This window comes from Carcharodon carcharias, chromosome 28 (assembly GCF_017639515.1).
Source record: "Carcharodon carcharias isolate sCarCar2 chromosome 28, sCarCar2.pri, whole genome shotgun sequence".
Taxonomy (NCBI): Eukaryota; Metazoa; Chordata; class Chondrichthyes; order Lamniformes; family Lamnidae; genus Carcharodon; species Carcharodon carcharias.
In genome coordinates, this window is record NC_054494.1 from 14,226,380 (window position 1) to 14,243,520 (window position 17,141).

Genomic DNA, 17,141 nt, shown 5'->3' on the forward strand with positions numbered 1-17,141 from the left:
TGTAAACCCATCGCTAGCATACTGTTAGGCACGTTTATGTAAACCATCCCGAATGTTAACTTAACATCAGCAACACCAAGGACATCAATCCCTGCCAACTCTTTGCTGGCTTATTCCTAATTCCATCTCCTGGTTTGCTAATCAATACTTATCCCTCAACCAACATCACTAAAAGAGATCATCTGGTAATTATCTCATTGGTGTTTGTGGGACCTTATTGTGTGAAATTGGCTGCCGTGTTTCTTAAATTACAGAAAGTGCATTCAACAGTGCTTCAATGGATGTAAAGTGCTTTGTAATGCCCTACATTCATGAAAGGCACTATATAAATGCAAGCTTTATGTTTGTCTTTTTTCCTGACTCTTGATCATGTTCAACCTCAGTCTCCTATCAACCTAAGCGAATCTGCAAATTCAGATGATGTTCAACCTCAACTAAGCCAATCTTCAAATCCCACTACAACACGAGTCTTTCTACCTCTGTAATATTGTCCACCTCGGCCTCCAGTTTCATCAACCCCAGCTTACAATTTTTGCCAGGTTTCCCAAATCCAACTAACAACAAACTCCCAAATGTACACTCCAGTGCTGGGTACACTGGTGGACTTATGTTACTGAACATAATTGAGAGAACGTGTGCGCAAATCCCACTGTTGCAGCTTGAGAATCTGTATTCAGTTTAAAAAATCTGGGAACAAAAATGTTAGTTATCAATCTGAGCAACCAAAAATACTTGTATTTCGATGGTAACTTTAACATGGTACAATGACCCAAGACACTTCTTAGGAGCATTGTCAAACAAAATTTGACACTGAGCCACCTAAGGGGATATTTGAAAACAAACTCAACTGGTTCACTGACGTCCTTTTAATGACCTATTTGTGACTCCAGTCCCACACCAGCGTGGTGCACTGTTAACTGCCCTCTGAAGTGGCCGGCAAAGCCACTCAGTCAGGCAACAAAGGTGGGAAATAAATGTCAGTTTTGCCAGTGACTCCCACAACCCAAGAATACGGGGGGAAGTGGGGGAAAATCTAGATTACTCTCCGATTAGTCGAAGATCCTTTATTTGAGAAATGAGCTTCCTGTGCCCCAAGGGCTGTACTGAAGCTCCTTCAATGCTTCTGGCATGGAAGAGTTTTACACAGTTGGAACAGTCCTCGCTTACTGCATCTGAGTTGATTTGGTTAGGGTGAGCTGCACTCAATTCTCTATTGAGCTTTCCCCCGTCACCCCCACATTCTTGGGTTGCAGGCATCACTGGAAAGGCTGACATTTATTTCCCAACCTGTGTTGCCTGGCTGATTAGCTTTCTCGGCCACTTCAGAGGGCAGTTAACAGTGCACCTTATTGGTGCTGGAATCACAAATAGATCATTAAAAGGGCATTAGTGAACGAGTTGTTTTGTTTCCCCACAATCTGACAGCTTTGTGGTCATTTGACGGGTAGCCTGTCTGTTTCCAGATTTTTAAAAATGAATTCATTTCTCAAACTGCAATAGTGGGATGTGCACTCTGGTCTCTGGATTAAGTCCAGTAACATAAGTCCACCAACCTAGCCTGCACTGGAGTGTTTCCAGTACTTTGAAGGTACTCCCACTCTCACTGTTAGTGCAGGAGGGTCAAGTTATTTCATCATTTCCTTCAGGATCTCTGGAGCATTTCAACTGTTTATGCTGAGTCTTCCTAGACAAGCTGGAGCTGCAAGTTATAGTAGCAAGCACTACCAGTGATCTGCCTGTTGCTGGAAAGGTATGGCGGAAACGTGTGCCTTTAAATCCAATGAACTCAATTCTCTACCTCGCTGGAAAAAGATAGCTGCCTGATGATCACCTGACTTCTCATGTCACAGAGTTGTGGATTGGAACCACTCCCCTGTCTCAAGAGGGAACAAAAGGAACCCTCCAAACTGATGCTGGCTCAATGCCGTTTTCCTGAAATTATTTCAAAATGGTATTATCAATTGAATTGATCTTTCAAGTACAAAGACACTGGCTGTCTAAAATTCTCAAGGTTGAAAATCACAACACATGATGGATAATCGACTTAACCACCCACTTTATATGGAAAAAGACTTTGGACTTGAAAAAAGTCACATGATAAGACAGCCATGCTTTCTATTTGCCTTTACAAATATCAGAAGAAACTGTTCTACAGAAAGGGTTCCGTCAGAAAGCCATCATCTAACTAGCTGCATGTCATCCAAGCAGCCAAGGGAATAAACAGCAATACCTTGAAAGTAGGAAGAAGGACTTCCTCCAACCTGTTCCAACTTCGAGTTCACCTGAGAACCAACCTTCTCAAAATTCGATACAAGAAACCTCGTATCTCACTGAGAATCCTTTGCCTTATAAGATCTGTACTTCAACTAAAGCATCAACTCATCTAAGAAACTACAGGTCTGCCATGAAAGAGATTGAGATAACTATAAATTGTAACCGCATTTTTTGCTTTCATCTGTTTCTAATCTGTGCGTGAGACGAGTAAATGAGACATCACGTTTAAACATCCAGGGCAAGTGTGTGATAATAATTAACCTTCATTGTTTTAAAACTCACTGAAAACTTGCTGCTGGAATTATTTAATTGGGGCTCAACTCTATGGGTAAGAAAATATACACCCCTTACATACAAACACATTGATCATAGGCAGTATAAAGGTACACACAAATTCTGTCCATGACAATTATATTAACCAAACAAAGTTGGCCATCAGAAGATATGAGTGCAACACTTTCAAATAAACCTTTTGCTTGCAGGTAGGTCAGGGTTAGAGTAACGTGAGATCAATTTTACAAACTAAACAAAGTAAACTAACATTTCTTCCGAGGAAATTTGTTGTTACAGAGAATATGCAGCATAGAAACTGGTGAATCAACCCAACTAGTCTGTGTTGGTGTTTACACTCCACACAAGTCTCCTGCCAGTCCATCTACCTTGTCTCATATTTCAGCATATCGTTCAGCATATCTTTCTATTCCCTTTTCTCTCATATACTTGTCTGGTTTCCTTTTGAAAGCCTCTAACCCATTTGCCTCCACCACTTCCTGTGACAGCGAGTTCCACATTTTAACCACTGAGTAATAACTTTCTCATTGTATTTATTACTCACTAGCTAGTATTTATGGACCCTAGTTATGGCTTTTCCCACAAGTGGAAACATTCTTTCTGCATCTATCCTGTCCAACCCATTCATAATTCCAAAGATCTCATTCAGGTCACCTTTCTTGTAATTTCTAAAGAAATAAGCCATAACCTGTACAATCTTTTCCAATAACTGTAGTCTCTCAGTTCTAATACCATCCTTGTAAATCTTTTCTGTACTTTTGCCAGTGTTTCCATATGCCTTTTATCAAATGGAGAACAGGACTGTGCACAATACTAAGTGCAGCCTGACCAGGTCCTGAACAAGTTTAATATAGCTTCACTACTTCTGAAGCCAGAACAGAAAATACTGCAACTACTCAGCAAAGTCTGGCAGCACTCCTGAAGAGACATATAAGAGCTAACGTTTCAGACTAACGACCTGTTTCCAGAACTGAATCATTAACCTGGAATGTTAACTCTCGCTTCTCTCTCCACAGGTGCTGTCAGACCTGCTGAGTATTTCCAACATTTTCTGTTTTTCATTTCAGATTTACAATGTCCACAGTACAGGTTGAGTATCCTTTATCGAAAACACTCAGGGCCGAATGCATTTTGGATTTCAGATAATTATGATTTTCGGATACTGTATATAAACTTACATTACAGTAGCCTAAGCCTAGGCTAGCTAAAGTAAATAAAATGGCTAGAAAAGTAAGATATATCACTGAATAATAGAGTACATGTAATAAGTTTCTTTTTGACATGTTCACCACAAAAATCGCAAGGTAAACAGTCCAGGCAAAGAACTAGACTTTCCATGCTAAAGGTTGATGAGGTTAAAAAAAGTGCATTTTTGGAGTTGTCACTTTTCAAATTTACAGATAAAGGATATGCGATCTGTATTTTCATTATTTTTGAATTCAATACCCCTGAAATAAAGCCCTGTTCTTGTTCACCTGTAATTCTAAATTGTTTTGTTCTTCTACCCCATTCAGTTTCTTACTTTCTAAGGGCAGGTGATAGTTCTAATTTTACTATCAAAATGCATCAGCTCACAGTTATCTAAGTATAAAAGTTCATTTGCCACTTAACTGCCAAATCTGCAAGTTTTCTAATGTCTTCTTGTACTATGTTGTATTCTTCCTCAAGGTTAGCTATAACTGTCTCCACCGGTTTGGTTTCATCTGTCAATTTCAACATTGAGTTGCAGTACTTGTCCTTAAGTCCAAATGTAAATTATGATTAAGTGATCCCAGCACTGATCCTTGAGCAATGTGGCTTTTTGCCTTCCTCCTGTCTGAATAACTACTCAGTTACCAAGGTTTTGGTTACTTGTTGGGGAGCTGGGTATCTCTAGTAACTTATCAATGGGACCATTACTCAAGTGAGACCATACATGCACAAGGAGGTATTGCAGGTAAACCTGATTCCATCACACACGTACATTTTCAGAAAAGGTCCTTGGATAGTAGTGATTAGGGATTGGAAACCTCAATGACTTCTGCCTCTCTCCCCTCACCCTTTGGAGGGACAGAAGTCAATTGCAGCACCTCAAAGACTATAGAAAGCCACATACCCTTTTTACTTACTTAATAACATGTTTCCAATGTTAGTTGATGAAAAGGAACTTGAACAGTAGGGTTACCATTTCACTTCAACTAAGATAGAATGCGCATATTATGGGGATTACCTTATCCGGATTTGCAGCCTGCATCACACCAGGGAGTTTCCAAATGGCTGGCCAGTATTGCCTTGACAACTCTGACAGCAAGGAAATACACGGGAAACCAAATGCAGAAGATAATGTTTCTTTTTGAGAGTGGTGTTACTGCAGGGATTGGAGAGAACTGAAACCCCTGTTCCCTTCCTTACTGTCAGTGTTCAGTGTGTTTTTAGAAAAGGAAGAGGTGTGCATTTCTTAGCCCGGGTTTGTGGACAATTTGAATAGCCAGCAACAAGCTTTTTGTCGGTTTAAATGAAGAGGAGTGTTTATTCATGCGTTCACCCCAAAAATCTAATGCTATGTCACTCTCTCTCACACGCACGCACACACACACTCTCCCTCTCTCTCAAGGAAAGTACAGTTAAAAATAATAGTCCACTTTTATAAGTTATAAACAAAAGAATAGTTCCTATTTCATGTGATTGGTTTGTGTTGGAAAACACAAGGTGCAGGCATGAAGAAGTTTTCAATCCTGAAGTGTGATTGGGTGAATTCAATAGCCAATGTTGAATACCAGAGTTATTGCAGGATTCTCTTGAAAAGATGGACTTTCTGCAGGTCATGATGTTAGTTACTTGTAGTCTTGTTATCAGAAGGTCGGTTTGCTATATCGGAGTTGAAAAAGAACAGGCTTGGAGACAATATGATGTTACTATCTCCAGTTAAGGCATAGGTGTTGCTGCCCTTTCTGATGCTGCTGTTTCTGCAGTTGTGTCTTTTTGCAGGCAGCAATTAAAAATAAATAGGGAGACCAATATGACTTCCTTACCTGAAACAAAAACAGAAAATGCTGGAAAAACTCAGCAGTCTGACAGCATCTGTGGAGAGAAACAGAGTTGACGTTCTAGTCTGTATGGCCCTTCTTCAGAGCCACAGAGAGATAGAAATGTGATGAAATTTAAACTGTTTAAGGGAGGGGGGGTGGAGCAGACGAAGCTGGATAGAATGGCAGCGATAGGTGGGGGCAAAGGCGAGATTGACAAAGATGTCATGAACAAAAGGACAAAGGAAGTGTTAATGGTAGTGGTGAGGGCTAAGAAAGGTGCTTATAATGGCAAAGGTAAGAAAGCAGAATGTGATATAGCAGAACAAGGGTAAGAACTCTGAAAAGAAGAACATGAACAAGTAACAGATGGTCCTTGTGGGGTGGGGGGAGTATGCAGGGTGGGAAAAAGGATTGAAAGTGGAATAAAAAGAGGGGATGAAAAGGGGGATAAAACAATGAATAAATGAGTAAGATTAAAAATGAATAAAAATAAGTGGATAAAAATAAAAATGAATTTTGAAAAAATACACAAAAAAGGGGTGAAGATAGAGGAAGGTGTTCATGGTCCAAAGTTGTCAAACTCAATGTTAAGTCCAGAAGGCTGTTAAGTTCCTAATCGGAAGATGAGCTGCTGTTCCTCCAGTTTGTGTTGGGGACTTCCTTACCTTGTGGTTTCTCTCAGTTCCCTTCCGAATATGGTGTTGGGTTTACATTGATCAGCCACAAACTGGATTATTGTTCACAGTCATTCACCCTGGCCGGGGGGAGGGGGTTTGAGACAATCACCATCTTGGCTCAAAATGACCCACTCAAGTCAGGAGATACCTTTTTGGATGGTTTCAGGAGATGGTCTTGATACCTCTAGTCCTTTTTTCCTTTCAAGACAGTGTGGCAGTTTTTGAATTCACAGACCAAGTCAGATAACTCTTAGTGGCCAGCAGTGTCCATTTTAAGAAGAAAGCTAGTTTCCTGAATCCATACTGGGTACAGTTTATGTTTGAAAGCTATGAATGTGACATGGCTTTACTGGGCATGGCAGTGGGGAAGCCATAACCTCAACTTCACTTCGTTAAATCACACATTTTAATCAAGTCATTATGTGAAAACTGAAGGAAAGATCATCAGCAGCCAATTATTGATAAAATAAAAGCACCCTTAATACAGCACACGGTCACAAGTGATGCAGTAGATGGGATGAACAAACAATGCCAAGCGCCAAATATAGACAAAAAAAATCAATTCTCTGGCAAACACTTGCATAGATATTAAAGAACATTTTTCACTATAAAACTCTATACAGTAATTTAGAAAAGGGGCAAAGACATCCCTTGCTGACAGGGGCTAATAAACATACTATGATGATTCAGAAAATTGCATTAACCTGCAGGATATGAGGTTTTTTTTTGGCATGGCTGGGGAAGCAGTTATAGACTGATGTCAAAGTCAACAATTAATTCAACAGCTTCAGCAAGCACACTGCGAATGCTGTGATACCACGAAGAATCGATCTCTCAGGGTAGGAGTTCAGTATACACGTGATGGTCTGACTTGAATGTTCACAATCGCAATTTGAGCTGTTCCCTCATATTCTACTTGTGGAACAAGTGGTCAAATCTTCCCTGGCCCATCCTCAAGCAGTTGAGGGTTGTCCATATTTTCCATGTAAGCTTGAAACCTGGGACTTCACCTCTCCGGTCAGTTGCAGTTGGTGATGTTTGCATTAAGTGCGAGTTGCACCATCGAGAGATGGGGCTGTTGTCAGCTTGTAATGTGTGCAGTGGGTTTTTTTTTTTGGAGGTCCTGTGACAACGGGAGTGTTTCACTAGCTGTCAGCCAGTGGTGTTCTTTGAAGAGTATGTTTTCCCTGCAGACATCAGGAGGTTCAATGTGCGCTGGCACAGGAAGCCACTCAAGCTGTGTTGGTCTCAACGTCCCAGAAACAATCCCCATGGCTTCCCGGAGGTGGGCACCTGCCACATTTGTGTGGCAGCTCCTAAGCCAGGTTAAACAGCAGTACTCTGCTGTTGAGTAGGCCAGGGTGAGCGAAGCAGTATACAGTGTCTTGGCTCTGCTGCCCCAGGTAGTACCAAATGAGATTTGCTCATGTCTTGACCTTGGCTCCAGTGTTCTGGAGATGTTAGCGGTAGGTCAAGTGTGATGACAAAGTATTTTGGCATTGGGATGTGGGTGGTTCAGGTGGAAGGCTGAAAAGACAGTCTTGGCAGTGTTTATTCGAAATCTCCATTTTCTGAAGTAGGCTCTCTGAGAGGAAGACAGCAATTTTCACGTGGTCCTCCTGTTAAAGTGAGTTTAACAAGCTGAAAACCTGCGAACCAACATCATCAAGATGGTGACTGACACCCAGCCATGGGCCACCCGGTCTAAGCAATAAAAACCCACCGGAAGGTAATGAGTGATATATACCAGAAAGGCCCAGCTTTAATTCCTGGTCTAATGGTGTCAAGTGATAGAATGACCTCAGATAGGTAGGAGGGTTTGAAAAAACAACCAGAATTTGAACACTTGGTGGTTAGCAAGACACCACTGCACTTTGACATCTGTCAGGGAAGACTAGGCTCAGTTGTGATGCCTCAATTAGTTGAATAGTTTGCCAATTTTCTTTATCGGGGCACAGAGAAGAGCTTTTGAGCGAAGTATCAGAAAACCTAATGATGCCCATGGGACACACTTCAGGATGGGATGGGTTAAATATTTTGAGGACAAGGGAAAAAAAATAAACTTGCGGCACAATAAGTATCTATTCATCTTTCGGCTGAGATTTTAAACCAAAGCCCCAACTTCTATCTCAAGTGGGTGTAAAAGATCATTTGGCACTATTCAAAGAGCAGGGGAGCTGTCTCTTATGGCCAATACATACCCTTATCCAACATTATTAAAACACATTATCTGGTCATTCTCACATTGCTCGCTACTCCAGTTGTCATGATGCAACACCTACCCTTTTACCTTAACCCTTCTCACAAGACCCCAAAGTCTCCTTCCAGGTGAAACAATTATTTACTTGTACTTCTCTCAATTTAGTATAATGTATTAATTGCTTAAGATGTGGTCTCCTCTACGTAACACAAATTGGGTAACCGCTTTGTGAAACATCTCCATTCAGTCCGCAAGGGTAACCACAAGCTTCCAGTTGTCTGCCATTTTAATTCTCCACCTTGCTCCAACTCTGACCTTTCTGCCCTCGGTCTCCTGCAGTGCTCCAATGAAGATCATACGAAGCTCAAAGAACAGCACACCATCTTTCGACTGAGCATTTTACAGCCTTCTGAACTCAACACTGAGTTCAACAATTTTAGATCTTAAACCTTTGGCCCCATTTCATTTCCTTTCTCTTTGCTGGTTTATGTTTTTCTCTCTTTTACCCTTTTATTTGCTTTCCTACAGCAGCTGTTCATGATTCTGCCATTCACACCTCCTCCAGGCAAATGTTTTGTTTCCTTGTTTGTCCCATTACCACTTCCTTTGGCCCTGCACCATAAACTCTTTTGTCTTTTAATCTCTCCTGTAATCCACCATATCACAAATGTTTCTTTTCCCACCCGCCCAACAACACCGTATCCTCCTCGTCCACATATTTCATTTGTTTAAAACTTAGTTCTCTAACCCTGTTCTAACGAAAGGTCATCAGGCTGATCCCTTAGCTCCGCCTCTCTCCCCACATATGCTGCCAGACCTACAGAATATTTTAGAGCGTTTTCTGTTTTTATTGCTGTTTATGGGACTTTACTGTGTGCAACTTGGTTACCCATTTTCCTACACTACAACAATATCTAGAATTCAAAAGTACTTCATTGACTGTAAAACGCTTCTGGACACCCAAGGGTTGTGAAAATCACTAAATAAATCTAAGTTTTTTTTTTCTATTGTCCAGGATCAAATAGCATTTTCATGTAAAATTAATGTGTCCTACAGGCACTACATTGAAGTGTTTTAGTTGCACAGTACAAGGTCTGCTGTTCATGTTTTACCTGTTGTCATCTTGTTCGATTTTACCAAGCTTTTCCACAAACTCACTGAATTTCATCTCTTCCCGTCTAGACTTTGGCCTGAAGTTCTTGAAGTTAACCATTTTCTTTTCATCATAGTACAAGAATTTGTGCGTGTTGGCAACATAAACAGAAAAGTCCCCATCGCCAATGTTCTCCTGCAAATATTCCAGATCCCATTTCAGTGCTGGGTACACCAGGTTGGTATCTGTCAACACTACTGGCTCCTGGAATGCAAAAAGAGAAAATATAACATAGATTTCACTGAAGCTTGTGCCATTGTACATTTATTAACCCGCTTCCCGATTCTGCAGCATCGCCACATAACAGGCATATTAAGGAAATGTTGATTGAACCTCTACGCTATCTCAATCGCAAGGCTACTTTGCAATGCAAGATGTTGCCTGTTTGTTACAACATGTGCCAATTTATTTTCTAAAACATATCACCTTATAATACAGGTAGACAGGATAGCAAAACAGGACAAAAACATACATCAAGATAAATTTCCATGAATATCACCACAATGACAGCCAAGAGTGTAGTTAATGTGGATGATGTAAGCACAACTAAATAACTAACCAAAACTACAGCAATATCCAGGAGATGATCTGTGATACATTGTACACACAAACTAAGAGCAAACAGTTTTTTCTTTCCTGATCCTGCCATCTCTTGCTGGCTGTGCTTCCAAATATGCTGGCAGTGTCCACTGCCTTTTTCATGAGTATGAGACTGAGACTGTTAATATCAGCAAGCTAACTGGCTGTGTAGGCATCACAACTAAACAAAATCCACAGGTCCAGGTGTACATTTAAGCAATGACAGAGAGCATGCTAGTGGTCAGAGCAGAAAATTGCAATTTAAATAGACAATTAAAGGGAGATATCAGAATAGGGAGACAGAAATTCTGAAAGCCTTAGGAAAGGTTCAAAAGGCATCCTGATTCATTGCCAGCCTTTGCTAAGGGTGAATGAATCGAGGATTAAGACATGACACGTTGTCCTTTATGTTATGTAACCAATTTTGTCTCTCTAATGGAGAGAAATATCTATGGTCCTTCACAGGCTATGGCTAATTACCCTACCTATTACTGGTGTCATAAAACTAAAGTTCTGAAAAAAGGTCTTCAGCTTGAAATGTTAATTTTGTTTCTCTCCACAGATGCTACCTGACCTGTTGAGTATTTTCGGCATTTTCCGCTTTTATTTCAGATTTCTAGTATCTCAATATTTTGCTTTTGTAATCCAAACCCCTATTTGCCTTCCTAAGGGTCTTGCCACAAAGCCTGGACACCTTCTATGGTTTGTGGATCCTTCTCTTTGCCCTAGCCTTTAGTAGGTACCACGGCAAACCGTAAACATACCCAGAACTTTTCAAGCTAATATACATGGTGCCTATTCACACTGAAGGGCACGCGGCACAAATGGACTCAATCTCCTAACTTCTGTCAATCATACAGCCATGTATGAATTTTTGTTCATTCCCTGCAAACATAAATGTGTGTTTTTAGAAAGCAAGATCCAAGCCTGGTTCATAATTGTTTAAAAAAAATAAAGCAGGTGTCTGCGTTTAAATGCAAAACTGTGTGTGATGGTAACATAAATAAGAAAGCACTGGAGTCGAGTTTGGTGAAAAGCTGTGGCCATGGTTTTTAAGTGTGCATACAAGTCAAGTAGTCTTTATCTGAAACCCTTGGGGCCAATTTTGTTTTGCTTTTCAGTTTTCCGAAATGTATATGGTAGGCCTACACCTACTTAAATTACAATAGCCTAAAGCCTAAGCCTAGGCCAGCAATACTAGGTAGTTTCTCTATTTGCAAACTCACACACGCCCTACTTCCTACCTGTTAATACTTATTACACCTGTAATATAATTTAATATTGCTTTATTAACTTACAAATTAACTGCACAGCCATTCAAAAACATGTTTGGCTTTTGGATGTGTTTGATTTTCGGAAGTATGGGTAAAGGCTATTTGACTTGTTTTTGTTTTACCTTCACACTGTGTATTGAGATGTTCACCTATCATTTATTTGTTTGATGATAGTTATCACTGGATTTTGTTTCATTATAAGTGAAGAGTGCAGTGGATGACATGATAAAACATCTTCTGTCCTCTGAATGCTTGACATCTTCATACTAGAGTTGCCAACTGTGGTCCCATGTATTCCTGGAGGTTTCATCACAAACTCCTGCCTCTAAATGTCCAGTCCCCAAACTCCTGCCATTGGTCAACCAACATGTCCATTCTTCTGGTGCTCTGTCTTCCCAAACCAATCAGAAAGTGGATAGAAGCAAAATTCTGCGGATGCTGGAAATTTTAAATAAAAACCGAAAGTGTTAGAAACACTCAAGGTCTGGCAGCACCTGTGGGGAGAGAAACAGAGTTCACGTTTTGAGTCAAATATGACTCTTCTTAAGAAATGACAGAAGGTAGAGAGGGGAGGAAGAACAAAAGGGAAGGCCTGGGATAGGGTGATGGTGGGAGAGATTTAATGACAAAAATGTCATAGTACAAAAGACAAAGGCAATGGTAATGATTGTGGTAAAAAAAAGCAAAGCACAGGTCCAGAGTGTGTGCTTATGGCAAGATAATGAATAGCTCTGTCTGAAAGCAAAGATATGAAAAACAAGATTCAGACCAACATACAGCAAAAAAAAATCAACTCCGGGGAAAGAGATCATGGTCAGAAATTATTGAACTCAGTGTTGAGTCCAGAAGGCTGTAAAGTGCCTAGTTGGAAGATGAGGTACTGTTCCTCAAGCTCGTGTTGAGCTTTACTGAAACATTGTGGCATGGCCGAGGTCAGAAATGTGAGTGTGACAGCAAAATTGTGAATTAAAATGGCAAGCAACCAGAAGGCAGGGTCATCCATGCGGACTGAATGGAGGTGTTCCACAAAGCAGTCACCCACTCTGCGTTTGGTTTCCCCAATGTATAGGAGGCTGTGTTGTGAGCAGCGAATGCAGTATAAATTTGTTCTTCCTCCCCTTCACCCTTTCAATGGCATAAAACCATCAATTTCTACCATCCTTCAGTTCATGAATTCATATTCTACTCAAAACATCAAGGCTGTTTCTCTCTCCACAGATGCTTCCAAACCGGCTGAGTATTTCCAGCACTTTCTATTTTTATTTTATATCAGAAAGTGAGTAGACTTTATACTTCATTGGATTAGCCTTGACTGTTAAACAGCCTTCCCTTATTTTTCTAACTAGTGTTCAATATCTTTTTTAAAAAATCACAAGTTTTTATTGCCTCTGTGATCTTTCTTCCCATGTTAATCTTAGCGACGTCTGCAAATTATTTATCATTTGTGGAGACTTCAGGGCAACTCGCGAGAACCGTACTCCTCCTGTACAAAGATTTTAAAATGGAGCATGTTTGGAGTGGTGGAAGCTGGAGGCTGCTTTACATAAGAAATGGTGAATAAGCCGTTTCTAATTTAGAAAACTAGCACTGCCTATTAAGTGCGGGGGAAGGACAAATGTGAAGCTGAGCTATTAAGTGGAGGCCCATTTAAGTTCTACATGCCCCCAGCCCCTCGTAAACAGTATAAAATCCAACATATTTCTACTTCTCTCTAGCTCTAATGAAGAGTCATACGGACTTGAACCGTTAACTCTGTTTCTCTCTCCACAGATGCTGCCAGACCTGCTGACTTTTCCAGCATTATTTGTTCTTATTTCAAATTTTCAGCATCCGCACTGTTTTGCTTTCATCTTAGGTTTTACTTGCATTGGCTCGCCTGGTAAGCAGCATTCCAAGCAACCACTCTTAATCACCCAGCTCACTCAATACACAGCGCTCAGCATCGAATGACATTCGCCTATCCGCTATTATTGCATTTAATAATACTGGGACGCAAACAAAAAGAAAAACAACACGAAATCCAAAAGCAAGTTGCAACTGCTGCCATCAATCAGGTATTGGGACAAGTTCGTGGAAAGTTTGGCTGCCGTTCACTGCGAACGCAGAACTCGTGTCAGTCACTGTCCCTCAAAGAAGGTACAAATTGTCGAGCATTTAAGCGGCATGCGTGCGCTTTCGGTTTCTTGTTTGCGGTTAGTCCTGTCTGAAAGTGGAGCGGCAGCAGCGCCCTGAGAGTTGCTGCTGCCGCGAGGTGCCGCTATCTCAGCTCCACACTGACACCGAGTTAGCGCCAAGAGCCTACGTGACTGAAACAACGTACACAGGGACACGGGGGAGGAGGCAAGCTGCGGCTGAAAAAACACCGCAACTGGGAGAGAGGGGGGGGGGGGGTGCGGAAGCGAGGGAGGTGGTGGTGGGGGGGGGGGGGAAGGGAGGGAAAGAAAGACAGAGAGAGAGACAGTTCAGTGTGGCACTATTTCAACACCAGCCCAGAACAGAGATATTACACAGAGATATACTTATACTTGCTAACAGTTCAGCATCATCAATCCTATCCAGGCAGGGAGATGTCCTCAATGCAGTATACTATCATTATCCGTAACCTAGAGATGCAGTAAAAACAGAATATGCTGGAAAAGGTCTGACAGCATCCGCCGACAGAGAAACAGAGTTAACGTTACGAGTCCGTATGGCTCTTTTTCACAGCTCTGAACGTGTCATACGGGCTCGAAACGTTAACTCTGTTTCTCCCTCCACAGATGCTGTCAGACCCGCTGAGTTTTTCCAGCATTTTCTGTTTTTACCTAAGGTTTCCAGCATCCGCATTATTTTGCTTTTACACACTCAATGCAACAATGCTAATAGTTCAGCATCACGTCGATTGGCACCACATCCACCACCTTCAATATTCACTGCACAGTGGCAGCAGTGTGTGCCATCTACAAGATGCACTGCAGCAATTCACCAAGCCTCCTTTGGTTGCTCCTTCCAAACTTGCGACTTCTACCTAGAAGGACAAGGGCAGCAGACGCATCGGAACACCACCACCACCTGCAAGTTCCCCTTCAAGTCACATACCATCTTGACTTGGAACGATATCGCCATTCCTTCACTGTCACTGGGTCGAAATCCTGGGATTCCCTTCCTAACAGCACTGTGGGTTTACCTACACCACATGGACTGTAGCAGTTCAAGAAGGTGGCTCACCACAACCGTCTCAAGGGCAACTTAGGCATATAAAACAAATGCTGGCATAGCTAGCGATGCTCGCACCTTGTGAAAGAATAAAAAATCACCAGGCCTAACCCAGGGATGCAGCATCGCTAATAGCTCAGCACCACCACTCCAGTCCAGAAATATATTGATGTAGCGTCGTAAATAGTTCAGCAAATTATCCTCAGCCTTGAGATGTACACAATGCAGTAATAACAGAAAATGCTGTAAGTACTCAGGTCAGGCAGAATCTGTGGAGGCAGAAACAGAGTTAACGTTTCAGGTTACATCAGAACTGGGAAAAGTTAGAGACGTAATAGGTTTTAACCAAGTACACGAGGGCGGAGGGAGAAAGAACAAAACAGAAGGTCTGTTATAGGGTGGAAGGCAGGGATGACAATAGGGTTGATAGTGCAAGGATATGGTAATGAACTAGTAAAGAAACAAAACAAAAACAGAATTACCTGGAAAAACTCAGCAGGTCTGGCAGCATCGGCAGAGAAGAAAAGAGTTGACGTTTCGAGTCCTCATGACCCTTCGACAGAACTTGAGTTCGAGTCCAAGAAAGAGTTGAAATATAAGCTGGTTTGAGGGGGGGGGGGGGCGCTAGAGAGAGAGAGAGAGAGAGAAGTGGAGGGGGGTGGTGTTAGAAACAAGTAAAGAAACAAGATGGGTCTAGAGATGTAAATGGGAGTAGAAGGATTATCACCAGCTGGCACTATAGACCCAGTGTGTGTTCTCCACTGGCTCTATTACCAGCTTCTTTTGCCTTGCAAGTGGCAAGTAACATTTGTGCCACACAAGTGCCTGACAATGACCATCTCCAACAAGAGAGAATCTAGCCACCCCCCCATGACATTCAATGGCTTTACCATTACTGAATCCCCCACTATCAACATCCTGGGAGTTACCATTGATCATAAATTAAACCGGACTAGTCATATAAATACTGTGGCTATAACAGCAAGTCAGAGACTAGGAATCCTGCAGTGAGTAACTCACCTCCTGACCCTCAAAGCCTGTCCACCATCTACAAGGCACAAGTCAGGAGTGTGGTGGGACACTCTCCCGTTGCCTGGATGAGTGCAGCTCCAACAACACTCAAGAAGCTCGACACCACCCAGAACAAAGCAGCCCGCTTGATTGACACCCCATCCACAAACATTCACTCCCTCCACCACCAACACACAGCAGCAGCAATATGTACCATCTACAAAACTCTTCAGACAACACCTTCCAAACCCACTACTGCCACCATCTAGAAGGACAAGGGGAGCAGACACATGGGAACACCACCACCTGCAAGTTCCCCTCCAAGTCACTTACCATCCTGACTTGGAAACATATCGCCGTTCCTTCATTGTCACTCCGTCAAATATTGGAACTCCCTCCCTAACAGCACTGTGGGTGTACCTACATCATATGGACTGCAGCGGTTCAAGAAGGCAGCTCACTACCACCTTCCCATGGGCAATAAACGCTGGCCCAGCCAGCAACTCCCACATCCCATAAACAAATATAAAAGAAAATCTGGTGGCAAGAAGCAGCAGCATCCTTTCCCAAGCCAATGTGCCCAGCAGCAAGATGCTAATCACTCAAACCCAACTCCGCTGGGTGAAACAGGTTGTTCATAATGCCTGACACCAGATTCCCAAAGCAACCACTCCACTTGGAACTTAGTCGTGGCAGAAAACTCCCAGGACGACAGAGGAAGCACTTTATGGATGTCCTGAAAGCATCCATGAAGAGGTCAAACCTCCCCACCGCACTGGCCTGTGACTGACCAAACTGGAGTAAGTTCATTCAGCAAGGCACCGAACACAGAGAAACTTCATTGGGAAAATGCAGAGGTGAAGCAGAGATGTTTGTGGCAGCACACAAACCTCCAAACAACTCATCTATCCTAACCCCCGAGCACCACCTACCCCGCATCGTCAGAATCTATAGATTGTGCACTGGATTTATCAGCCATCACAGAACCCAACAAACTGGAGTGGAAGCAAGTCATCCTCGACCCCGGGGCACTGCCAAAGAACTAAGACTTGCTTAAAACCCGTCACATCTCACGTTTTCCAGTTATGATGAAAGACCATCAATTTAAATCATCAACACTATTTTTCTCTCCAGAGATGATGTCTGGTCTGCTGAATGCTTCCAGCATTTTCTGTTTTATTTCGGATTTCTAGCATCTTCAGTACTTTGCTTTATGTACTCAATGCAGAATCGCTAATAATTCAACATTACTACCCCTAACCCAGAGATATACCCAATGCAGCAAAACTAACTGTTCAGCATCACCAACCATTCCCAGCCTCCACTGAGGTACAGTTTTGCCAAAGAATTTATGTCACCACATTGCGGCAAACTGGTTTCACTTTTCGCCAACACTTCCATTATAATTTAAATGCAGCTTAAATTCCTGACCTGACAGTGAACTGAGCATCCCTGGAGGAGGGAGTTTCATTCCACTTT

At 42.1% G+C, this 17,141-nt stretch overlaps 1 protein-coding gene across 3 annotated transcripts in view; it reads right to left on the minus strand.

Annotated features, from left to right (window-relative positions):
• hif1an (hypoxia inducible factor 1 subunit alpha inhibitor) overlaps nt 1-17,141 on the minus strand; it is a 46,172-nt gene that overhangs the window by 12,086 nt on the left and 16,945 nt on the right. For 2 of the 3 annotated variants that reach the window (XR_005941643.1, XM_041176613.1), the window contains exon 2: nt 9,563-9,807. Coding sequence is in view for 2 of the 3 variants with exons in the window: in XM_041176613.1 (XP_041032547.1) it covers nt 9,563-9,807 (245 nt within the window). In the remaining variant the exon portion in view is untranslated. Of the gene's footprint in view, nt 1-9,562; nt 9,808-14,534; nt 14,585-17,141 lie in introns of those variants that run through there. The other variant, XM_041176614.1, reaches the window with a different exon arrangement.